This window comes from Temnothorax longispinosus, chromosome 1 (genome assembly GCF_030848805.1).
Source record: "Temnothorax longispinosus isolate EJ_2023e chromosome 1, Tlon_JGU_v1, whole genome shotgun sequence".
NCBI lineage: Eukaryota > Metazoa > Arthropoda > Insecta > Hymenoptera > Formicidae > Temnothorax > Temnothorax longispinosus.
The window spans coordinates 25,402,290-25,427,194 of NC_092358.1; the positions used below are offsets into that span (position 1 = coordinate 25,402,290).

At 39.5% G+C, this 24,905-nt stretch overlaps 4 protein-coding genes across 7 annotated transcripts in view; 2 read left to right on the plus strand and 2 right to left on the minus strand.

The window, feature by feature from the left end:
* Positions 1 to 630: 630 nt before the first annotated feature.
* Positions 631 to 5,317, plus strand: Upf2 (UPF2 regulator of nonsense mediated mRNA decay). 3 transcript variants are annotated; one of them, XM_071791198.1, is made up of 3 exons: positions 632 to 801; positions 1,001 to 2,644; positions 2,789 to 5,317. In XM_071791198.1, the coding sequence occupies exons 2-3, from the start codon at positions 1,012 to 1,014 to the stop codon at positions 4,492 to 4,494; spliced, it is 3,339 nt and encodes a 1,112-aa protein (XP_071647299.1). In that variant the 5' UTR covers positions 632 to 801; positions 1,001 to 1,011; the 3' UTR covers positions 4,495 to 5,317. The 3 variants fall into 3 exon arrangements, with proteins under 3 accessions (XP_071647288.1, XP_071647299.1, XP_071647279.1); XM_071791187.1 differs by having other exon boundaries at positions 631 to 817; positions 1,001 to 5,317; XM_071791178.1 differs by having other exon boundaries at positions 634 to 801; positions 1,001 to 5,317.
* Icln (chloride nucleotide-sensitive channel icln) lies at positions 5,314 to 7,466 on the minus strand. Its single transcript, XM_071791483.1, has 6 exons — positions 7,077 to 7,466; positions 6,527 to 6,653; positions 6,293 to 6,438; positions 5,961 to 6,137; positions 5,796 to 5,885; positions 5,314 to 5,616 (listed from the first exon to the last, which is right to left on the minus strand). Exons 2-6 carry the CDS (start codon positions 6,643 to 6,645, stop codon positions 5,525 to 5,527), a joined length of 624 nt encoding a protein of 207 aa, XP_071647584.1. The 5' UTR covers positions 6,646 to 6,653; positions 7,077 to 7,466; the 3' UTR covers positions 5,314 to 5,524.
* Positions 7,467 to 8,906: 1,440 nt separating this feature from the next.
* Dbp73d (putative ATP-dependent RNA helicase Dbp73D) lies at positions 8,907 to 11,821 on the plus strand. Its single transcript, XM_071791254.1, has 6 exons — positions 8,907 to 9,236; positions 9,347 to 10,071; positions 10,175 to 10,387; positions 10,469 to 10,679; positions 10,762 to 11,196; positions 11,394 to 11,821. Exons 1-6 carry the CDS (start codon positions 9,214 to 9,216, stop codon positions 11,776 to 11,778), a joined length of 1,992 nt encoding a protein of 663 aa, XP_071647355.1. The 5' UTR covers positions 8,907 to 9,213; the 3' UTR covers positions 11,779 to 11,821.
* A 141-nt stretch (positions 11,822 to 11,962) lies between these two features.
* Dip-lambda (Dpr-interacting protein lambda) overlaps positions 11,963 to 24,905 on the minus strand; it is a 149,474-nt gene continuing 136,531 nt past the window's right edge. For both annotated transcript variants that reach the window (XM_071791325.1, XM_071791316.1), the window contains 4 exons: positions 22,674 to 22,805; positions 20,198 to 20,317; positions 18,807 to 18,977; positions 11,963 to 18,453 (listed from right to left, as the gene is read on the minus strand). In XM_071791325.1, the coding sequence (XP_071647426.1) occupies positions 18,116 to 18,453; positions 18,807 to 18,977; positions 20,198 to 20,317; positions 22,674 to 22,805 (761 nt within the window). In that variant the 3' untranslated portion in view covers positions 11,963 to 18,115. The remainder of the gene's footprint in view (positions 18,454 to 18,806; positions 18,978 to 20,197; positions 20,318 to 22,673; positions 22,806 to 24,905) is intronic.

Sequence of the window (24,905 nt, forward strand, 5' to 3'; positions counted from 1 at the left end):
AAGTAACGAAACGGTCGAAACTGCGGTACCAATCGCGGTCAATTCGGGTCCGTTCGTTTAAGGTCCTATACACACCAATAGGACATATATTAGGAATAATAATAAATATCAAATATTAGAAATCGGAATTAGAAATAAATAGTAGTACACAATGGAAAAGAATAAAATATAAGATAAATATAGAAATATTCCTACATTTGCATATCCTAATATTACAGAAATATTCCTATATTTATATATTCTAATATTTAATATTTATTCTTATTTCTAAATTATATACTTAAATATATGCTCTACTGTGCGCAAGGGCTTTAGGCCTTGCGTACACGATGCTAGAAATCGCTCCGATATCTCGAACAGAGAAAGAATTAACCAATGGCATTGGCCAAATTGTTTAAAGATGATTGGTCAATTCTTTCGCCGTCCGAAATCGCGGAGCGATTTCTAGCTGTGGATACGAGGCTTTACACTTTTTGCACTTGGAATCTTCGCTTTCTCTCTCTCTCTCTCTCTCTCTCTCTCTCTCTCTCTCTCTCTCTCTCTCTCTCTCCCTCTCTCTCTCAACGTCCGAATTCCGAATATATATTTATCTCATTTTAGGTGCAAGAACTTTTAGAGATTTCAAGTAACACGACTAACACGAACAAACCTATCACCTATCACCAGTGCTTATGGTTCGTACAATGGAGGTGAATGGATTGTCGTCTGCCATAACATAACCTTGACAAGTTCTTGGGCGCGATATTAAACAAGTGGAGCAATTCCGTCAAACGATTTTTTCACCTGAGACATCTAATCAAGGTTTATAAAATAATTGGTATCTATTTAGGAACGATAACCTCCTGTTTGCTCAATCGTGACATTATTTCAGAAGTAACACTCGATCGTACGAATGTCGCAATATGCGAATTGTCTTGTGAATTTAATAGCATTTCAATTTGGAATATTTCATTTTTCGAGAGAAAACGGGAGGGGTTACCAATCTTTTTCGCATTTACAGATTATCTTACGATGTCCGAGAACGCGACTGAAGGGGTGACGGCTGAGAAAGAAGCCGCCGCCGCCGCCACCGAAGACCCGAATGCCGTCTCGGAAGAGGACCGGCAATTCTTGACAGAGCACGTGCGCGAAACGGAACAGAGACTCGCGACAAAGGAAGAGATTCGGGCGGCCAATCTGAATCCCACGAGACCTCCGGACGCGTCATTCAGTAAACTCGACTCGAGCCTCAAGAGGAACACTACGTTTGTCAAGAAACTGAAGAACTTCAGCGTGACTCAGCTCGACACGGTTCTGAAGGATATGGCGAATTTAAACCTGACCAAATACGTGAGCGAGGTTGCCACTGCTCTGGTAGATGCCAAAATAAAGATGACCGACGTTGCGCCTGCTATTAGAGTGTGCAGCTTCCTCCATCAGACGTACGCCGAGTTCTCCACTCATTTCTTCGAAAATTGGCAAAGGATCCTGTCGTTCAAGATCGGCGACAAGATCGCGAATCCCAGCAAGCTGAGAGTAGATCTGCGATTCTATGCGGAATTGGTGAACGCTGGGATATTCACGCACAAGCAGGGCCTTTCGCTGCTTGGCTCGGTGTTAACTGTGTTGATCAATATGGACAAAGAGGAGCACAATAACGCCAGTATAATATTGAGTTTCTGCCGGCACTGCGGCGAGGATTATGCCGGTCTTGTACCTAAAAGAGTGCGAGAGCTGTCGGAGAAATTAAATATTTCGATTCCAAAGAGTAAATTGTTATCGCCGGACAAGCAGCAAAACGTGAGACTGCTGCTACGCGACTATTACAACTCCTTGTGCAAACATATGTTAAAGGAACACAAGGAGCTGCAGGCGTTCGAGAAACAGAATCGCAAGATACTGCAAACCAGAGGAGAATTGAGCTCGGAACGAAAGGAAAAGCTGGAAGCTCTGCAGGTTTCTTACGAGCGTCTATTAACCAGCGTGCAGAGCTTCTCCGATACGTTAGACGAGCCGATGCCCGAGCTTCCGGTGGACAACGAGATGAAAACGGAAGCGGAGGATAGCCTGAAGATGATCAACGACGGAGAGGACAGCAGCATGTTGGAGGATATGTGGGGTGACGAAGAGACGAGACGTTTCTACGAAGTATTACCGGATTTGACTGTCTTCCTACCAGGCTCGTATTTGAAGGACACCCCGAAAGATAGCGCAAAAACGGAAACGGCAATAACGGAAGACGCTCTTGACGAAGAAATTGTTTTCGACGAGCTGGAAGAGACCGAGAAGATCGAGGAGCCGCCGGAGGTGGAGGTGGAGGAGCCACAGGTATCCAACACGAGCAACAAAATATTGCTCGACGCTTTCCTGACACATCTGCCAAATTGCGTAAATCGCGAGATGATCGACAACGCCGCGGTGAACTTCCTGATGAATCTCAACACGAAGCACAACAAGAAGAAGCTGGTAAAAGCTCTTTTCGGTGTTTCTAGAATTCGTCAGGATTTGCTACCCTTCTACTCCCGTTTAGCAGCTATTCTTTATCCAGTAATGCCCGAGATTGGCAATGACCTGTGCCAGATGCTGAAGCAGGACTTTAAATACCACGTGCGCAAGAAGGATCAGATTAACATCGAGTCGAAGATCAAGGTGGTTCGCTATATCGGTGAGCTCGTCAAATTTAAGCTCTACTCCAAAATAGAGGCGTTGTACTGCCTGAAGGTTTTACTGCATGACTTTACACACCATCATATCGAAATGGCTTGCAACCTGTTGGAGATTTGCGGCCGATATCTCTTCTGTTCGCCAGATTCTCATCAAAGGACCAAGGTCTACCTAGAGCAGATGATGCGTAAAAAAGCGGTCACTGCACTCGATTCGCGCTACGTCACGATCATCGAGAACGCGTATTACTTCGTGAACCCACCCGAATCGACCGGCGGCGTCACGAAGAAGGATAGACCACCTGTACATGAATTTATTAGGAAACTACTTTATCAGGATCTCTCCAAGACGAATACTGACAAGGTGCTTAAGTGGATGCGTAAACTTGACTGGGAAGATGAGAGCGTGTCGACCTATGCCATAAAATGTCTCACTGCCGCCTACAACGTTAAGTATCCTAATATTCGATGTGTGGGAAGCCTATTGGCCGGTTTGGTAGCCCATTACGAGACCATCGGGCCTCAGGTGGTCGACGGTGTGTTCGAAGACATACGACTGTGTATGGAGATCAACCTGCCGAAATACAATCAGCGACGCATTGCCATGGTCAAGTACTTGGGCGAGCTGTACAATTATCGAATGGTGGAGAGCGGCGACATTTTCCGTACTTTGTATTTGCTTATCACCTTCGGCGTCAGCACGGACCACTCAGTGCCAAGCGTTCTCGACCCGCCTGATCATCTCTTTCGTATTCGTCTAGTGTGCACATTATTGGAGACTTGCGGCCAGTACTTTAGCGGCGGATCCAGCAAGAAAAAGCTCGATTATTTCCTTGTATTTTTCCAGAACTACTTCTGGTTCAAGTACACGGATCCGGTTTGGACGTCCGAGAATCCATTCCCCGTTGGGATAGATTACATGTATCGCGACACGTTAACGATGCTGCGACCTAAAATGCAATTGTTCCAGAGCTACAAAGAGGCGCAATGCGCCGTAGAAGAGTTGCGCAACACCCTCTACCCGACCTTGGGTAATCCTCCCGTTGACGATACCGCGGCAGAAGGCGAAAATGAGATGGGCGTTATTATGGAAGGCGACGAGGAAGCAGCGATGACCGGGAACGGTAGTGGGGATGCGAAGGGTATAGCCGAGCTGCATTTCGAGGAATCCGAGGATTGCTCGGAGGCGCAGTCGGAAGAGGAATGGACAGCCGATGCGGAACGCGACGACACCATGGGCACTCAAGAGAACACTCAGGGTGATCGATCTCAGAGTCTCTCGGCGGACGGTGGCACCGAGGGCGTGATCGTGGACGTGACGGAGGAACTGAACGCAGCTTTGCCAGCCGGACCAAGACGTGTGAGCTGTCCGGAGGACGATGATTTCCTGTCGGCGCTGGATAAAATGGTCTCGGACAATATACAGGATCGTATGCGAGATTCGGTCAAACCGCAACAGGTAGACATCTCTGTGCCGTTGCACGTAAAGAGCACGAAGAAGACATATGAGCAACTGCAGGAGAGACCGACCGATAATAGCACAGTAGATTTTGTATTAATGTTGAGAAAGGGTAACAAACAGCAGTACAAGAATCTTGCGGTCCCGGTGTCGTCCGAGTTGGCTATGAATCTCAGGAATCGCGAACAGGAACAGAAGGAGGAGAAGGAGCGCGTGAAGAGACTGACTTTGAACATCACCGAGAGGCAAGAGGAGGAGGACTATCAAGAGACTATGAATCAAAGCACGAGACCGGTCACCGTAAACTTAAATAGGGAACGACGGCAAAAGTATAATCATCCTAAAGGAGCGCCCGATGCCGATCTCATCTTCGGACCGAAGAAAATTCGATAAACGAAAATTCTCGAATAATTCTTTTAAACTCGAACGGTTGCACGCCACTGGGAAATTGTTGATATGCATTTGTGAAGTGAAATTTCACGCTTCGGACTTGTCAAGTATATAGTTAACAGTTAACTAACTTTGACTATACGGTTAGTTTTACCGCTTTTTACTATAATGTTTCAGAGTCTTCGAGGACGAACGTTTCATGATGTATCGCACACATCAGAATTTGGACGAGTGTATTATATGTACAGATGATGCAAGTTAGCACTTGAACGAATCAGTTGTAAGACTGATACAATAAACCCTCGTTAAAGAAAAGTTAGGATAACTAACTTCGATATATATGTATGTGTGTATACATATATATGTATATTACAAATACATAAAATTTATTTTCCTGGCCAAAATGTATGTTTAAAAAATCTATCAATATGGACTATTACAACGCACTGCCGATTTTTAATTACACGCAGGGTTTACTGTATCATACAAATGCATTTTTAATGCAACTAGATATACATTGATATATATATCATTTATCGTATACATGATACCTTTTGTGTGACGCGAATGTTAGACATTTTTACACAGACTTATAATCGATCATCATTTTGACTTTCAACGAAAGCTATGTTGTGATAGAATATACGATCAATTTATATACTTATCCGTGATATTTTTAACATAATTCCATACCTTATTTGAAAAATAATATTGTCTCTTCCTCTGCAGATCGTGAATGCCGAATGATATATAAGTGAAATTTGCAGGCTGTAATCAAACTTTCTATCGAAAGAACAAAACGAATAAAACAGAACTCAACACTTGATGTACAATTATTTATTTTTATCTAAGAAATTATCGCCATGTACAAAATGAATATAAATAAATGTTTTAGGTGCTTTAATCGTTTGATACGGCTCGGTAGTAAGTTTTGCAATAACGACGTCACGTATATCTACCGAAATACATATATGAAATTGATAAACATGTAAATTAACACTAAATGCACATCTCTGCACCTAATCACTGCCTCTTACGGATCTTCCTCCGCGTCTTCGAATTGACCTGCTTCGATGTCCATTGCTTCTTCTGCCTCCGCTCCTGTGTGAGTGGTCCCCATTTGCTCTGTTAATAATGAAATATTAGAAATCTATCATTCAGATACATTGACATCCAATTCTTTCTTTTGATGTCTCATTGTGGATCAAAAACCATATAACATTATAACATTAAATGTGTAGTACAAGCATTGCTCAATCTAAAGAAACTTGAACTTGAATAATATGAATAAAAATTAAGTATACCTGTCGGTAAAATACAAGGCGCATCTCCAGCGCCCACCTCTTCGTCATATTCACCCTCGTACTCTTCTTCGGCGTCTTCATAGATATCCTCTTTAAATACAACAGGAGTTTTTTAATTATCCCAATTAATTGTAAATAAGATAATTATCCCATTTGATTATTTACCGTCTGAAAAACTGTCCTGTGGGTCAGGATGAAGCGCTTGGCATGCATTCATTGCTTGAAACATTAAGTCTAAATTATTCGTATTATCCGGCGCAAACTGCATTTCCGTAATTGGAGCGTCCGCATCGTCGTCCTCGTTTTCTGAACCGTTTTCAGATGATAAAGGTAATGGCATATCTGCACAAATGAAATTACACAATTACATTAGGCTTATCAAATAAATCCTCGAATTATAACAGTATGAACACGAATCGGAGTAAAATTGTTCAAAAAGTCCACAGAAATTAAGTCATCTTTATCAATTGATATTCTTTGTGTTCCAATGGATATACCTGGCAAGTCTACTTTGGCATCGACCATAATGTATAAACATTGTCTCGGATGGACCTGTTCATCTCGCGAAACAGCGTGCAATGAAATGTGAGGATACTCGAGCGAAAATCCCTGTTGGGTGTCGCTGTCCACCCAGGAGAGCACGCTGCCAATTAAGAATACATAATTAGAGCACACAAAATATCACATATCTACAAATTGTTCAAAACAGCAAATTAGAACAGACTCGCTACCTCTCCGTAATGTAAAACGTGCCCTTTCCCACTTCTCTACCATTGATATATACCGTAGTATTTGGCTCTTCGTGGCGTATTCCTTCCTGCGGCGGCAGGAAGCTGCTAAGTACCACCATATTTCAATCTGAAAACACAGGCATCGTTTAGTAGAGGCACGAACTGACTAATGCCTACGAGTCGACGATGTTTACGACTGCCAATCGCTGTTGCCAATAACAATGCAACAAAAATGAGCCATCAAGGCAAGAGTTATCTCGTCACGCTTGCATGTATGTGTCGTCACGCAAAAAAAAAAAACAGAGTAAATATACAAGCATCGCGGATACTGCCGGATACTTGAAACGATGTGATCCGAGGGCAGAATCGTGGAATACGTGCGTGACGGAGCGCTTGGCGCGTAAACACCTCCTCGTGGAGGAGAGGTCAGAGGAGCGGCGAACGCGCGCGCGTGAGAACGAGCCGCGGATCTCCACCCGCAACTCGTAAACACCGTGAAACACCGGTGTCGCACCGCTCGACACTCTCTAACCAAGCGACCAGAACTCACCGTTCTCGTTTACCCCGACGAGACAATTGCCTGCGAGCACGAACCGAACGGGAACGTTCGGTGGACGAGATCCCTCGCGACGCACGCGAAAGCGTATCCCCGGTTAGGCGGTTACTCGCGCTCGCCGTCGTCCGTCGTCGGCCCCACGAACGCGCGGCTGTCACGAACCGTCTGAAGTTGCCTACGACGGCTACGACCTGGCGCTGAGTGCCGCCTGCGTGCGACGCGACGCGACGTGCACCACGGCGCGCGCGCGCGTTCGTACGCAAATCCGCAATCCGCCGGATCCGCCCGTCGACCGTCGGTCGCTCGCCACGTCTAGTTGACAATAGACTCTATTTGCGCGTAAAATTAATCCTCCTAAAAAGCTTAAATTTCAAAAGCTTAATTTCGCGATTACTTGACACGCGTATATTGACAATTTTACGACGTTGCTCCGTTTGAGAACTTATTTATGCGCTTCCGTGAAAAAAAAAAAAAAATATAAAAGATCGAATCTCAGTTTTCGCAGCCCCCATTTCCTCCCTTCTTCTCAACGTATACAAAGAGATGAGAAAAGCTTATATTTTTATAACTCTTTACTGTTTGTGTTTAGTCGGGCGTAGCGTGAAGCGCGATGCGATTCCGCGCTGCTATTTATTGATGCGTCGCGTCGCGCGCACGGCATGATGGAGCGCGGAGCGCACGTCGACCGCGACGCGGAATGCGGGGTACGGCGTTCGTAACGTTGCCGCGGCACGTTGCCTACGACCGTTAAATGGCACGGCGCCGACGGAAGCGGCGACGGGCGACGGGCGTGTTTTACGCGCGAGATCGTCGCGCGGAAGAGGCGCGACCGTCCGTAAAACCTGTCCGACGCCGACGGTGCGTTTCCGCGCGGGCGACGTAAATGAATAATTAATCTCTTTGGAAGCTCATTCGATTTCTGCCGAGCCAATCTTGCAACCTTGCCACCTGTCCGCGACTCGATAACGCGACTTTCGATAAGCGAAACTTCCAAGCCGATCGATAAACCGTTAAATATTAATTTTAATTTACGTTTTCCGCTCGGAATGTTCACGTTTGGATTCTCGGTCAGATAAATCGAATTTCGTAGAATGTCACATACTTTACGATGAAAAGGTGTATCTTTTATAATTAAAAATACACCGGTGCTCTACTTATTAATTGCGCACGGTAAAAAGTAAAATAAGAGTGTCTAATAGCGTTTTTCACTGGCAGAGCTGGTGCGCACTCAGTGCACATTAAAGCCGTTGTACACTAATTTAAAATATCTAATATTTAAAGTAAAATGCAAATATTTCGACTGATAAAATATTCAGTATATATTTTACTAAATATAGTGCAATAAAGAATATATTGAAGATTTTATGATTTAACCGCACCAGCTCTGCCAGTAAAAAACGCTATAAGTTATCGCTAGAATTCTCCTCAATTGTGCAAATAATTTCTCCGAGTGTTTATTTTTTCGAGCTAGATATGAATCACAAGGATAACTGTAACAAAACAAAATTAAGCTTGGAATTTATACTATAGTTGATTAGATTACGTAATTGACGTTAATTAACGTTGGTCGATGTTGCCCACGCGAATTATTATCTACGCCGTATAATTGATAACCGGTTATATAAGGAAATTCTAACTATAATTACAATTCATAATATAATTAATGCAATTGCTAATAATTAATTATTTACAATTACACAGTTAATTGTATGACATTGCTGTTTTATCGACAGAATGAGTAAGTGTTTCGATTAATTGCCACGAAAACATAATGGCAGCACAATGCAATGTTAACCTCAACTTAAACCTAACCTCTAACCTTAAAATCGTTGATAATCGTAGCTGAAAGCTGAAAGATCCACGTGTATGTTTTGCACTGGCTTGGAATGCCTCGCGATTATTGATTTTTCGCTTAATGTAAGCGAAAACATTTTAAATGGAAATTAATGTTAATTGTTGATCGAGAATATTCATATCAAAGATATTAAATATATAAGTAAGAATTATCCGATTGAACGTCATTATTAACTTATTGACATATACAACGTGTACAATATAAATGCCGGCAGTTTTTTTATCGTTAATTTTTACTGTGCATATGTTATATATATGAATTATATTTACAAAGAAGATGAGCTTATTTGTTATAAACAGGTAGGAAACATATAAATCTTGTTAAACGATCATGATGCATAGGATATAATAACCTTTTGTGCAAATCATTATCCATTAATTTCACTTAAGAATATGTGTATTGTATACAGATACGAGGGTGAAAGCAAGAAGGAGGTTGAAAATGAAACGAATCACCTTTCTGAACTGCTGAAGAAGATAGAAGAGCGTAAAAGACAAAGGGTTGGGGCAAATAATAAATCCACATTAGATGACGATGGAAATAATTTGGAGGAACCTAAGAAAAAGAAAAAGAAAAAATTGCTTAAAGCAGAGAAAGCTGATGATTCACATATTGAGGGTGAAAATGCCAGCAGTGAGAAAATTGTAGATGAACAAATTGTAGAAACAGCCAAAGTATCAACGAAAAAGAAGAAAAAGAAGAAGAAGAAAGATATTGAGAGTGAACACCATTCTGCTACAATAGACAAAAATATAGATTTAGAAGAAAAGGATGAAAATTTAGCACAGGACAATAATGACGATAAAGATACTACAGAGAAGGAAATACCTTCGCAGAGCAATTTTATAGTATTAGGCGCAAGAGCTCGAAAAAAGCAGCGTGAAGTGAAGAGAGTGTTACCAGATTGGTTGGCACAGCCTGAAGTTATATCTGCTGACTTAAACAGTGGTTCTACCTTGGAAGAATTGGAATCAGTTTTGGATGCTAAATTGATGGAAGTCTTGAGGACCAATGGCATTACTAAGTTATTTCCAGTCCAATGTAGTATAATAAAATGGTTACACAAGTGCAAGATGGATAGGAAATTGGGATGGTGGCCAAGAGACACTTGTGTATCTGCTCCAACAGGCAGTGGTGAGTATTTACAACAATGATAATAATTATATGTGATATGATTATTGATTATCGATTGAATTAACATACATTTTTAATGTTATTTTATATAATTTTATTATAGGCAAGACTCTAGCTTATGTGTTACCAATTGTACAGGAATTACAAACACGATTGGTACCGAAAATTCGCTGCTTGATCGTCCTACCAGTGCAAGAACTGGCCGCACAGGTTCATAAAGTAATGGTCGCTTATACTTCTCACACGAATCTGAAAGTAGGCTTGCTTTCGGGTGCGTTTTCATTTGAGCGAGAGCAAAGCGCTATAATTAAGAAAAGTATGTATATTACCACCAATTATTTAAAAAAAAAAATTAAATAGATAACTATATAAAAATTTAGTAAAATTATTTATAAAGCTGAAAGGGGGAAGTACTTATCCACGGTGGACATTGTAATCGCGACACATGGTCGCTTATTGGATCACATATTAAAGACACCTGGATTTTCCTTGGATTTTCTGAGGTTTCTCGTTATCGATGAAGCCGATCGTGCAACAGAATGGCTACAGTATTTACCTGAACCTCATTCTCGGGCTCCTATTTTGACGCTTGGAAACATGCGCTCGAGGTTAATTTTTTTTTAAATTTTATTAAAAAATTAATAAAAAAAATAATTTTTTCTAATAAATTAATTTATCATTTTTCAACAGCAAAATTATACCAGCTCAAAAGCTATTATTTAGCGCAACCTTGTCGCAAGATCCTGAGAAGTTGAGCCGGCTAGGTCTTTTCCAGCCAAGATTGTTCACAACCGTAGTAACCGATAAAGACACTGATGTGAATTTAGACAAACTCGCGGGTGATTTTGTCGGACGCTACACAAGTCCAGGAGAACTGACGGAACTCGCGGTGGAATGTTCCTCCTATGACAAACCAATTATCTTGTATCAGCTGTTGACGAAACACGATGTCATTCCTAAGACTCTCGTTTTCACGAATTCCGGACAAACCGCGCATAGACTGGCGCGTTTGATGCAATTACTCTTGTCAGAACGGAATGTCACAGTAGGAGAATTATCCGCCCAGCTCGCGTCAAAGCAACGCGAAAGTGTTCTGGGCAAATTCGCAAACGCAGAGATACATGTGTAAGTTTTGCGCTTTGTTAAAGTAAAATAATTCTAATTCTACAGGAAAAAATATTTTCGTCTTAGAAATAAAACATTTCTTATTCTAATTCTGGTTCTAGAAAGATGAGATAATAAAATAACGATATATCTTACGAACGTAAGAAAGAAAATAGTTTAGCTTTAATAGTTTAATTAATCTTGATTATTCTTTTCAGATTAATAAGTTCGGACGCGCTGGCTAGAGGCTTGGACATTAAAGATGTGCAACTAGTCGTGTCTTACGATCTCCCGAAGCACATCAAGGGCTATATACACAGAGCTGGTAGGACCGGGAGGGCAGGAAAACTGGGCACCGCGGTGTCCATACTTACAGCGAATCAAGTCGGGATATTCAAACAAATGTTAAGCGGTGCACATAAAACCGTGCCCAACATCGAACAAATGGAGCTGCATGCCACTGCAAAGGTCAATTATCAGAATCACCTTGAGAAATTTAAGGAGATTCTCGAGAAGGAAAAGAACGAAAGCCTGGAACGAACGAAGGCCATTAAGCGTAGACGTGTGACAAATTTCACCAAGCAAAATGGAAGTATAGAATAATATTTTACGTGAAAAGAGGAATAAAAGGATGTACACAAGCTTATTTGCGTGATACTTGCGTAATATCAAGTTACCTTCCAAAAATCCTGTACAATGATAGAATTAATATTTATTTAACGGTTGACATGTCAAGCTTTCTATGCTGTAAAAGGTGCTGTAGAAGAAACATATCAAATACAGATAATAGGGTAACATCGATAATAACATTTTATTGTCTGAAGTTAATAGTATCGTACATCATGCTCATTCCCTATGATTCGTTCTATGGGTAGTCGCGATATATCTTGTTTCGAATTGTTACTAGTTATTACTCCCATTGTTCTTTATTCCGTCGAAGGCGATGTATTCACAGTTTTAATTTACAAAAGGTAAACGACGTCGCATTTACGAATAACGATGCAGACACAAGTTATTTACTATTATTGCTGTGTATGGCTTCATTGCTCGGAATTGATCGCACCGAATTACTCTTTAATATGCAATGTTACAAAGATGATTCACTACAATTTTCTTTCACTCAATTTTTTTAAGCAAATTGTTGACAAATTTCACGGCATTTCTCGATTTTCGCGGAAGTAGCCACAGCGCATAATCGCAAAAGCGATTGGAGATCGGTATTAAATTGAATTACAAGTTACAAAAATATCTTTTGAATTAAATTGAAAAAAAAAAAGAATAAACCGATAAACGGATATCGAATATTTTTTTTTTAAGAAGTTACTTCTATTTATACGGCAATACTGTCTGTAAAGTTTTCAAAAGTAAACAGTATGAAAAAACAATCGCTTAATACGCGGCTCTAATTAATCAGTTTCACATTTAATCGCAAGTAACATTTCTCACATTTATATGCATGCGTTTGACGTTTACATTTTGCGATATCTTTTGCCACATCAATATACAACGTGTAAATTCTGATTTTCGTATAAACCGTTGTGCGTTTTCTCTTCGGTGTCGCATTATTTTCACATGACATATTCAATTACACGAGTCCCGCCAAAGTTCAGGCACCCTCAAACTTGTAATTCAAACTTCGGGCGTGTTCAAAGCTCGTCGGGATTGTTGTAATTTCGTATTGTGTGCAACCGCAGTCTCGTCGAGTTGAATTAAATCGCACGGACGCTGAAATACGGACACTGACCGTTCAGATACTGTCGATCTCCCGACAACAAGCTCTCTTAAGTCACTGTTCAATCAAGACTCATAGATTTTCATCTGATTAACGCATCGTTAACAATCACAAACAATCGTGTGTTGTACTTCGTTCGCTGAAAATCGGAGACGGATTGCCCTGATAGACAGGTCGACCTTTACTTTTCCCAAGGATTTCGAGCGAAAGTATTCGCGATTGATAATCACTTTTTTTCGTACAGAAAATTTAATGACTTAATATGGGGACACCTTCATCTCAAATTTTGCATATTCGTAGCCTTAGGCCTTCGCGACTCCCCCAATTCACCCGTAGATTCGTTAATAATTAGCAATCAGACTGCTATGATGGATATGGAGCAAAGATCGGCAACCTGTCGCATATCGGCTATATTCAATTTTATATATATAAGAGAAAATTTTATACAATATACATAACATGTGAAAGTCCGATATAAAATACTGAATAAGAGAATAAGGATAAAGAAAAGCATATATAAATATGTAAGAGAGATAACAAACTATGTACATCAAACGCTCAGAAAATTCAATAAACATAAAGTTTAAAAAACATTTAATAAAGCTAAACGAAACTTGATTAAACGTGAATTTAAATATATTTTACGTCTTTGACAAAGTCGTAAACGTAAAAGAAATTTTTTAATTTCAAGCATTTTCTTGTAGCAAGGTTTAAATTTAAAATTATATGATGAAAATTTTGGTAAAAAGCTTAAATTCAGGATTATATAATAAAGTTTTTGAGAAACTGAGTTTCTCGGAAATTTATATAAGTAAGTTTATACACGCAAATGAAGAGATCTCTTCCGATTGCCGATCTCTTCCCAGCGAAGCTGTTGACATTTCTCAAAAGTTTAGCAGCTCGATGAAAGCATCCGCTCGGACTTTCGTTGTCTGAACTTCTAATGCGAACGAGCAAGATTCACACTTACTTACATCTAATGTATGTATATGTAACTGTACGTGGATACACGTATCGTGCGTATAGGCACGACTTATTTCTCATGTTCATTATGTTACATTCGCCTTACGAACCCGCTTTCTATATATATATCATATCATTTTACAAAATCTAGTCTCGTTCGAGGGTACGCCGAATCGAACGAATCCTAAACGCTTACCTCGAAAATCCGAACGTCCACACACAGCTTCTGTGTTTATTTACACATATGTATTCGTCAATATGTAATACGAGCGTATGTACATACATTAAACGTGGTCCTATATGATTCATATGTCTCGTTGCCGTGTATATGTATTTTTTTTTATTTTTATATACTTAACGCCGATGAATTTTTGCCGCGTTCTTCTGGCAGCATACCTTACAATAAAGGGATATTCAACAGGTTTTGTCTAATGGGACTTCATATTATGAAAAAATGTACATTATGTATATATTGCATATACAGAATGTATAAAAAATGCGCGTTCTTCTCAGATTACATTTATTACAGATCAAATAGAAAGAATCGTTAGCTCTAATTTTCTTTTAATAATTTAACAAATAAAAATTTAAGGACAAAAATAGATAATAAAGTACATTCTTTAATCGATGTTAAATTTAATTTAACCAAATTTTTTTCTTTATCGAGCACGCAACAACTAGAGAGAAGATATGTGCACGATATATTTTTTTATATACCCTGCATATTTTATATGAAGTGCGCCAAGCAAGTCTGTGATGTGCTTAAAAACTCGCCGGATTTTCCGCAAAGTGCCGCCATTATCGCTAAGTGTACATATTTAGATACAATAATATATTATTTACAATACAGGATCGATCCCTTGAACTATACAATAAAGGCATTAACGCAAACGAATGATAAAAAAATACACTTTATACACCTAATAAAATACATGTTGGCATTTTTATTACAATTAATTGATTTAACGGCATTCGCACGAATGTCAGTTATTCGGTTGAATAATTGACGGTAATAACGCCACATAATCGTTTAAGCTTTAAGCGCAATTAAATCAGTACGAGTTTCGTGACAAATCTCACGGGTGGGATATTTCCTGAAAGAATTCAACCGGGAAAGCGCAATTATTAAATCGCCGGCATTTTCTAGCGAGCTTTTAAGCCGAATAAATGTCCGATCTGACGAGACTTCACTATACCGTATTTATTGTCGTGCCCTCCGCTCTGCGTACGGACTACAGTATACGTCGGCTCATCTAATCGTAAAAGTGCACCGACCGAATTAAGCCACGCCAATTTGCGATAGTCGAGCGCACATTTAGCCTGCCCGACCAGTGCCCTGGTCGCGACAGATGCTCGTGGAAAGATAAAAAAGTATCGTGGAAGACGAAACGGGGCCGCAAAACGGTCGCCAGCGAAACGGGGGGAAGGGGTCAAGAACCTGAGCGAATCTCGAATAAATCTCATCTTGACAAAGCTTTTGCGTCTTATCGATCCTTTGCATTTTGTATCGATACACTTGCAATGTATTGCTGTCAACAGTAACAATGACAGCAGACAGTGATTCAGGAAATTATGTATGCACCAGAGTAACTCACAAGAGAGGCTCCATGGGACCCGTCAGATGGATCAATCAATCCACGTTATCACACCTCGGATACCGCTCAATTACAGAAAAGCTCACGAATTTTCGCCGTCTATATATCTAAGTAGATTCTTTGCTACAAATATGGGTATAATATAAAAAAAAATGTAATGTAACAAAGTAAAGATTATATTTGACATTTGTCGAGAATGAAGTTCGAGTCTTTTTAATTTTTATGCTAATCTCAATTGTTAACGTTCGTGTAAAGTAAAAGGAACAATTTATGTCCTGGAATACGTATTTATTTTCGTATCTTTCGACCCTAAGCAGCAAGAATACGTACACTGATTTGCGAGAATTCTTAACGTCGAAATTCGTGCATCGCGTAAACTTCGTGTTTATTTCGATAAAAACGTTCCTCATAAAACGAACTGATGTGAAACAATTTTTCCGATAAATAGCGTTAAAAAACAAGATTGTGTTATTCTTCAATCCGTCTATTTCGATCTACAGATTTGTTTGCTTCCTGCTTCAGCTTTTTGCGAAGGTCTGCCGAACGGTTAAATTCAATAGCCACGACGAGGTCTACACGAACTCTGCAGCATGCAGGATGTCGGCACGAAGAACTCATCTCGTGGTTCCAGCACATTCGCACACCCCTCGATGTTATCTCCTTTTTCCGAGCGTTCGCCGTGTCGATCGGGCGATGCACGAACTTGTTTGACCTGTATTTTATCTACAGTCCGATTAATCGCCGGTTACGTCTAAACGAGAGAAAAAGAGAAAGAGAGAGAGAGAGAGAGAGAAAGAGAAAGAGAGGTACAGCCTCTCTAACGCACATGTGTTGACATCGTGTCGCGCATATTTACAGAGACCCTGTCGAAAGTTTCGACGCGCGGTCTTTTTGGTCGCGGCAGTGACTACACATCCGATCGCATCTAGAAATACATTCTTCTTATATCGAATAAAGGGAAGACCTATTTCTTTCTTTTTTTTCGTTCTTCAGCGTGGTTTCGCACCCTCCGTCTCATCCTCTCGACTCTATTCCCATCGCGAGCCTCAAGTCCTCAAACAGTGCTATAGAAATATTTGTAGAAAAAGATAGGATTCGCAACTGCACCAATTTAATGAAATAGAAGAAAAGTTTAAAACTTAATATAAAATCGTTTGGTGATTTCATAACATTTTTATACAATTATATATTTTTGCATTTAATGTAATTTTTTAAATGTTACATTTAATTAAAAATGTCTAAAAGATACTAGCGTATTTCAATAGATTTTTAATTGCAAAATCTTAGAAGCACTGTCGTGAGATCTAAATGACTTGAAAGCACACACAGAGCCATTTTCTCTTCTGTACATATTTTGACCGAATTTATTCATTCTTCATTTATATTTACAATCATCGCCAGAGGGACTGACCTACCCAGATAGGATTGTCGCGTACGCACGGCGCGTCCCTTTGCGTTACTTTTAGGCGACTAATGAAGATCCACGAGGGGTCCCTGACTGACCCCCTTTGCTTGCTTTCCTAAGTTCATTCATTAATCTCTATCCTGAATTTATAATGGCTTCGTACGTAAATGGTGTCCGATGATACGTAAGATGTTAATTCTCTTGTGAACAAGAAATTAAATCTCGCATTGATTTAACCAAGAGAGAGATGACCTACCCTGTTCTTTATGAAACATGTTTTATATGTGTTTCTACTTAAATAGTATCTTATAAACTTTCTATTATATAAATATATTTGAAAGATTGTGATGGTTCAATGCGCGATTGAAGTTTCATAAATCGTAATTTTACAAAGATAGATTCCTGGAGTAATTGCACGACAAATTTAATGTTTACCTTAAAAAGTCGTGATTAAAAAGATGAAAGCTGCCGGGGAATTATATAGATGATAGGGGGTAATGAAGATAATGACCAGGCAGTCGATGTCAGATTCCGTCGGAATCAGGCTTTTCTCTCCCTTAAAGAGATTGGTTTTCTACTCCTCAAAGATATTGGATTTCGCAATCGATACTTAGAACGGAGCACGTAATCCGAGAAAGCATTTTGACATCGCAAAAAAAAACGTAAAGTACATCAAATAATGATTAAAGTAGAAAGAGTCTGTAATATTCAGAGATTTCTTTATAACGATTCTCTTTAAATATATTCTGACAAGCTTTGAGAGAAAACTTTTGCCATTATATTAAGGGCAGAGATAATCGTTTCCTACAAGGCAGTTGTGTAACGTTGAATATTTCAAGATTGATTTTATTCCGGGGGAAAAAGATACGGTCACATTAATACAAAATATAAAAAAACATTTAAAATTTTAAACATTTACATTGAAAATTTTATAATTTGAATTAAAAATTAAATATACTTAATAATAAAAAAGTCTTGACTGGTAAAAGTATAAAAATCCGCTTTAAAAAATTCATAATAATTCCAATAATGTATTAAAAATCTTGATCTAAAAAGTCTCAGTAAGTGTCTTCAACCAAGTACGTTAGCTTTAAATTAACGTTAATTCGTCAATTCTTCTAATTCTTCTACTTGTCGCACGGAATCGAGATCTAAATCTATTCTTTGATCCGGCTCGTGGATCTTCATAATCGCCGTTTTTTCTCATCATTCGTTTCATCATTCGTGAAGCTCTTCGCCGTCATCTTACAAAGTAGTCGGCAGAAGAAGTAAAAGCAAGATCGCGGACACCGAGGGATGCCTGAGATTCGCGACATTCACGACGACCCAAGGCGGCGGTAAGGAAGGCACGATGGGCCTGTCCGTCCTTTGGCCCTCCTGAGTGCTACCGGTCATAATTTGCGTGGTACCGAAATCGTCATCGCCATTGCCGGAATCGCCTTCCTCAAAACCACCCGCGTATCCTCGCCTACCATTGCTATTGTTGCTCTTCTTCTTGTTCTTCGATATCGGCTTCTTGCGCTGCCTGATATCCGTGTTCTTCGTGAGTGTCGTCGGTGTCGTCTTCGCGGAAAGATGCAGCTCTGAACAGAAAATTACAAGACATCCGCAAAATAAATCGTGATGTACGTAACAAGCCGCATATGATAACAGCGTTGACAGAATTATTTGAAATGACGCTAATGTTCAGAAATCGACCGGAGTTTTTAGAATTTATTAAAAAAATTTATTGATTTATTGATGAAAAGTAATAAAAAAATTCTCTAACCGTTTCAATATCATACGCGAAGATTGCAGAGGACCAAATATTATTTTTAAATGTTGTCGAACATATCACAGAATGCGTCACTCAGTTTTAATTAAGAACAGACCGCTGGAGAGAAAGATGGGAACCGACAAAATGCGATTTTGGATAATATCGGGGAATTCTCTGTACCTTGCAATCGCACTACACCGTCGAACTTGCCGAGCGCGTTGACGGACGAGCATACGTATCCGCCGAAGTCCCGTTTTTCCAGGGAATGGACAGTGAGATTCATTTGCCAGGAGTACTCATTCAACGGGTGCTCCGTCATTACGTATTTGTCACTGGGCAGCAGTTTCTCGCCTAAATAGAAAGCGAATGGAAATATTGCGCTATTTTTAATTGCTCGGCTCTTTAATTCGCGTGCAGCAGAATGTCGTGTTCGCCGCGGAATTCAATTTCTGCCCCGCAAAAGCGATCAAAAATACAACCTTGCAATATAGGCTGATGCGATCCGGTAAAATATTGCTCGTTTAAAACGCGTCTAATAGTAGACAATTATGTTACTACGAAACGCAACTGACGCGATTTTCTATATGGCAGTGCACCCGACTAGATTATTAAACGTTAAAATTACGTTCCAAGTACTTACGTTTCAAGCTTTAATATCCGAAAATAAAATGTTTGCTTTAACATCAAAGGCAGCTAATGCTTGGTGAAGTTCTTAGTACTAATACACCGGAGAGAAATAAATATTTTTTGCGAGAAAAATAAACAAGGAAAACATATATTCATATCCACACTCGAGTCAATAACCTTCCGCGAGAGAAATATGTAGCTTACAAACAGCGCTTTTATGGCTTTCCAATCAGCGCGATATAAAAGACTCAATTTTTGCTACAACTGTATCAATTATTCGCGTACGTATTTTTCAATATTTGCGTATCGTTTATTGCGCGGCATAAAGTAACGCTTTGAAATCATCATCCGCGAGAAACTGTTGTCGTTAATCAGAAATTTTCAAACGCATTGATTTTCACGGGGGATTTTTATAGAGCTTTTTTCGGAGCGACAGCGCGCTTACGAGCAATTCACGAATTTACATATTTGATTAACGCAGGCGTCTGGTGCAAAAAATCTTCTCTATCTCGCGATAAAACTATAATACAATCGCGTGAAACGTATGTGTATGTGCGCGCGCCCGTCTGCCTGGACGCGCAGATTTTCAATCTAACGCAATTCTGACTTGCAATCAATATTATTATGGTACATTGGAGTTTACGCTTTAGAAACTGATTGCAGCGATTCTATGGTTAATCAAGAGTGCAAATCTGTCGGTGTAACGTGACGAATTATGGGATGTCTGATTATACCGAGTTCAAATTTCAGAAAATTCTTGGATCAATTAATTTGACTATAAATTGAATTCGTGAGAAAATTATTTTTTCAGCGATTCAAAAAATATTTGCCCTACGAGGTTTCCAAGAACGGATCTCCACGTCAGCGAAAGAATCTGTTTTTAAAATTGGATAGATAATTAGCGGGATGAAAGATTACATACGAAACACTTTGGCATTTCTCACCTGCATCTCTGTACCAAGTGTTCATAGCATGCGGCGATGCTTCGACGTAACATTGCAGCACGACGTCGCTATTAATCGGCGCAACCACTAATTGATTTGTCACCTTAATAAGAGGTGAAACTGAAACAACGGAGCATTACATTATCGCAATTAAGAAATAACAATATAGCATCCGGTATCGATCGATGTGCGATCGGTTAGAGAACAGCACGTTTACCCCGTCGTCTTTTTTTATTTCTCGAATGATTTAGCCCTAGACAAAACGTGCAGTATGCACCGTTAATATTATAATCAAAATAAAAATTAACATAATGAAAAGTATGCGTCACGTTTATTTTCAAATTTGTTCATATAAATCCTCATACTTTTTAACGCGAGATTTCTTGTCCTAATAAGATTGCGAGAATTATCTTAATAGAATTACTTAGTTAATTAAAAAATTAGTTATGTAGTAGCAAAAAAAAAGTTTTGTGCGTTATTTAGAGACAAGCGAAATAGGGTCAGACAGAAGATAAAATAGGTAGAATAAGAAATAAAGTGAAAAATGCATTTGGAATCCCAAAGGAGACCGCGTGCTGCTCATTCAAGAATTAACTGGTTGCACCGCACTTTGTGCACGGGCGCCACCGCCGGTGGGTTAATATTACATTTCGTAAGCAGCAAATTAATGCGAAACCCTTTGCGCTCAAATATTTACACGACCCGCGACGACGTGGATAAATCGTCAAGCCCGCCGGTTAATTTTGCAGTAGCGCGCGGCCGGAAGTTTCGCGCGCGAGAAAAACGTCCCTGCGCGAACGGACTTCGGGGATTGATAAAGTTTTCATTTGCGAATGCCGTTAACCAAATTGCATGGTGATTTTTTAGCCTCCCGATACGCGCGGCGTATAGCGTTGCGAACAATGCGCGCATTCCGGGTAATTCTATTGTTTCTCCCAGAAGAATGTTATTGGCGCATACTTTTCGCAACAGTGTTGTCTTTCAGATGATGAAACTTTTGATTGCTGAGCATTAAAACGGAAAATTTTATTCATGCGTTATTATGCGACATTTAAAGAGGATATAAAAACAGGATAGCGAAATAAATATATAGAAACAAACATAAAAGTTTATCGAATTATGTACGATGTTAATAATCGAATAACTAAAAAATATTCGTGATAACATATTAATAATAAAATCTCTTGTTCCGTGTCGTTCAATGTTAATGATGTTGCACAAGCTGGTATTAAAGGAAAACTTTCAATTGGAAATTACGTAACATAGATATTGAAAAATGTTTTGAAGTTTGACTCAACCTCATTTCTCATTTAAAATCTCTATCGATGTATTCCTAGCCACAGCGCCCTATAGAAGGGTGATAGTTTTACCACCGATATTGAAGATGCATTAATAATCGACACGTTTCTCATCCTAGTAATTAAACTACATTATATATAAAGTACATCTACAAGAGGGCTTGATATAATCGAAATAAAAAAGCCGTATTTTAAAATTCATGATTATCAAGATAAAATTTTTCATGATTTCGTGATATTTCTAAAAAAATTCCTTACACTTTTTCAGATTTTATTCTTCGAAAAATATAGAATGAGAAATTTTAGAATATTTCAGAATACATAGATATAAAAAATTCTAAATAAAGTGTAGACTTTCTCAACATTTTTGAAAAGTGTTTTAATTCATATAAAAAAATCTAAAAAATTTTCTAAAAAGTTATACATTTATAAATCAGTTCTGAAACATTATGTGAAAAATTAAAAAAAAATTATTCACTAGAGTATACTAATTGTATGCGAATTGTTTACACAAAAGAAAATTGAATTCTGGGAATGTTATGTGAATTTTAAGAACCTTTATACATATATAAACAAATTTTAAATTAATAAGCAACTGTAGAAATATTACGATCTATAAGATTCCTTTTTTTATATTTTTGTGCAGATTTGGAAGATATATTATAGTTTTTCGATATAAAAAGTTATTCCAAGCACACGTTGCTTCACCGATATTATAATCATTATATACCCCGTTTAATTAAATAATTAATTAACGCTCTCATCTTTATCCGTCCGTCTTGTCGCACGTGAACTTGCGAAGGGTGGTTACAGGCGAGTAATTATGCAGTATAACATAACAGGACGGATTTAGGACCTTCAACGTAGTAAGTTTTAGAATCAAAACCTAATTTTTAGACAATCGCGTTTCGCCGTAATTATCATTCAAAATTGTAATATGCTATAACTTTTACAAATTACAAATAACATTTTACTTTTATTACAAGAAATTAAAACTTTCATGATTTATTTCGTTAAAATGCGTGATTGACGGTGTCTATAACCATTGCTTGACAATAGTGGAAGGCACGGAACAACCGGAATGATGCTCGGACGTTCCGCTCTGCTGTATTCAGTATTCAACATGACGACGACGGGGCGACGGTTAATTAATGTCCGCATCGCGGCGCGATACCTACAGTGAACATCGACGGAGTAACGCTTGCTGACCGTCGGCGGCACATTGTTGCTGGCTATGCAGAGATACGTGCCCATCTCTTGCCGAAGCACTCCCGTCAGTTCCAGTGTCTCGCCGACGAAAGTTTTCAGTGCTGCAACCGAGAAGATCAATATTTAGCATTTTTCCGCGCATAGGTATATCTTCTCTGTGCAAAATATTGTCCCGAGAGACGAGGTAACCCGTAATATTTTTTTCAATCTTTCTTTCTTTCAATTGCAAAATTTATAGTTTTGCATTGTATTTTTAATGACATTAATAATTTAGCATGTGGTGCGCAATTTATGCATATGCTATTCCAATAACTTCAGTATGATAAATAAATTCCGATAAAGTTTACTGAGATTTGCGTTAAATGTGTATTTGATGCGCGTGGTCGTCTACATAAAATCGCTGGCGTGATTTTCATATGAAAATATATTTTCAACATAAAAGCTTGGACGGAATTCATGTGAGAGAATTGTTTGGGATATTACGTTGAAATTTTATGGCATATTACTAGAATCATCAGTCCCGTTAAGAACGAAAAAAGTATGAGAATTAATATTGTGTAGAAATTTTGCATCAGCGTTCCCAGCCTTCTCAGCGTTAATTATTTCGAGCCTTTAACAACTAAGAAATCCGACGTTTGCGACTAATTATGAATAATGAAAATAATACGAAAAATCAAAATATTTTAATTATTAAGCCCGTTCCACACTCTCTTTAATTATTAAATATATTTAAAAAATAGTGTTTTTTAACTTATAAATAATTAAAATAATACGTACGTGTATTTTACTGTTCCAATATATTTGCATTTATAAATATTACATATGTAGAATAGTTCTAAAATCACGCGATTTGCTAAAAATAAGGACATGCTTTCTGTATCTCTTTTGGTATAAGATTTCAGAGTCGTCTCCTTAAGAATCATTAGTCTTAAAAAAAAGATTACATTTTTTATCAAACGCTCTAATTGAATCAACAGCTAAGTTATTTCCAACTTTCGCGCATCCCCGGCACTTTTTCGTCTCTATTATCCAATCAATATAAAAAAAGCTCGCACAAAAACCGCTGCTTAAATTTCCACGGGATACAATCAGCCGGGGTTCATTATTCCGACGATCGTCGAATTTCGAGCGTCGTTACCGGAAATGCGTTGTAAAAGTTTACAGCGTATATCCAGTCCCGCAATCCCGGGAACGTCCGTTCGCCGTTTAATCGGCGACGCGGAGAAATCACGTCGTCCCGAACGACGCATCCGCGAAGTGAGGAGATTTCGATTGCCAACTTGGACGATTCGTTTCTCTATACGCCTTTACACTCCCCCCTCGCGACATGCGGAGGAGCTAGCAGCAGAGGGAGGAGACTTTACGACCATATCGCTCGTTGCGCTATCGTTCGTTACCCTCCTTCGTCCTTCTCGGGTGGATCTCTCCTTCGGAAGTCCTTCCCGCGTTTAACGAGTGTCACCCCCGGATGTCCTCCAGGTGTCTATTTTTACGACGCTTCGGAGATCAGGCTGACACGCGGGTGGGCGAAGGGGAACGATGGCGATGGGAGGACGAAAATGGCACGAAGCGGCGATTACGATCGGAGAATTTCTTCTTTTATGTCTGTTCTTTCTCTCTACCCGCCTCGCAGCTTCTCTCGAGCTTTCCCCCCTTTTTTTTTCCTCGCGCGGAAACTCCTCGACTGATCTCTCCAGCGAGAATGACACTAAGAGGACAGGTCGTCGGGGATTCGGGGATCTTTCCGGGCGGGATCGCTGCTTGTACACGGAATGTACTTCGCGTATAGCGGATCTGGGATTATCAGGGTGACGTGGGCGGATTGCTTGTAAGAGCGGTCAATAAGTGCACTTTAACTCGCGAAGCGGGTACGACAAGCGGGCTCCTCTCGTCCTCGTCCTCGACCTCGTCGCGCGGGGGTCGTTAACCCTTGTAAACTTTAATCCTTCGGGTAGGATTAATCGCGAGGACGAGTTCGCTTGAAGTTTATGGAATCTAGAACGATTCTTCTACAATTTCTCTTAATCCGCGGGAGGCGCTAAGTAGATCTTTGTACGTTATCTCTCACGTCAATGTGAAATTCCCTCGGCGTTCCCTATTCGTCTCCACAGAAACGAGGAGACACGCATCGCGACGATAACGAAACGGAGGGTGGCACGAGATTTCGCGTAGGGCGCAATACGTATTTATCGATTTATTTA

What these genes read in the sequence shown, in the direction of transcription:
- Upf2 (XM_071791187.1), top strand. Translation starts at nt 1,012, where the DNA reads ATGTCCGAGAACGCGACTGAAGGGGTGACGGCTGAGAAAGAAGCCGCC.
- Icln (XM_071791483.1), bottom strand. Translation starts at nt 6,645, where the DNA reads ATGGTGGTACTTAGCAGCTTCCTGCCGCCGCAGGAAGGAATACGCCAC. An exon ending in ACGTTTTACATTACGGAGAG is followed by an intron (nt 6,439 to 6,526) that starts GTAGCGAGTCTG and finishes CTTAATTGGCAG; the next exon opens with CGTGCTCTCCTGGGTGGACA. An exon ending in TGCCAAAGTAGACTTGCCAG is followed by an intron (nt 6,138 to 6,292) that starts GTATATCCATTG and finishes TCATTTGTGCAG; the next exon opens with ATATGCCATTACCTTTATCA.
- Dbp73d (XM_071791254.1), top strand. Translation starts at nt 9,214, where the DNA reads ATGAGCTTATTTGTTATAAACAG. An exon ending in AGCTTATTTGTTATAAACAG is followed by an intron (nt 9,237 to 9,346) that starts GTAGGAAACATA and finishes TATTGTATACAG; the next exon opens with ATACGAGGGTGAAAGCAAGA. An exon ending in ATCTGCTCCAACAGGCAGTG is followed by an intron (nt 10,072 to 10,174) that starts GTGAGTATTTAC and finishes ATTTTATTATAG; the next exon opens with GCAAGACTCTAGCTTATGTG.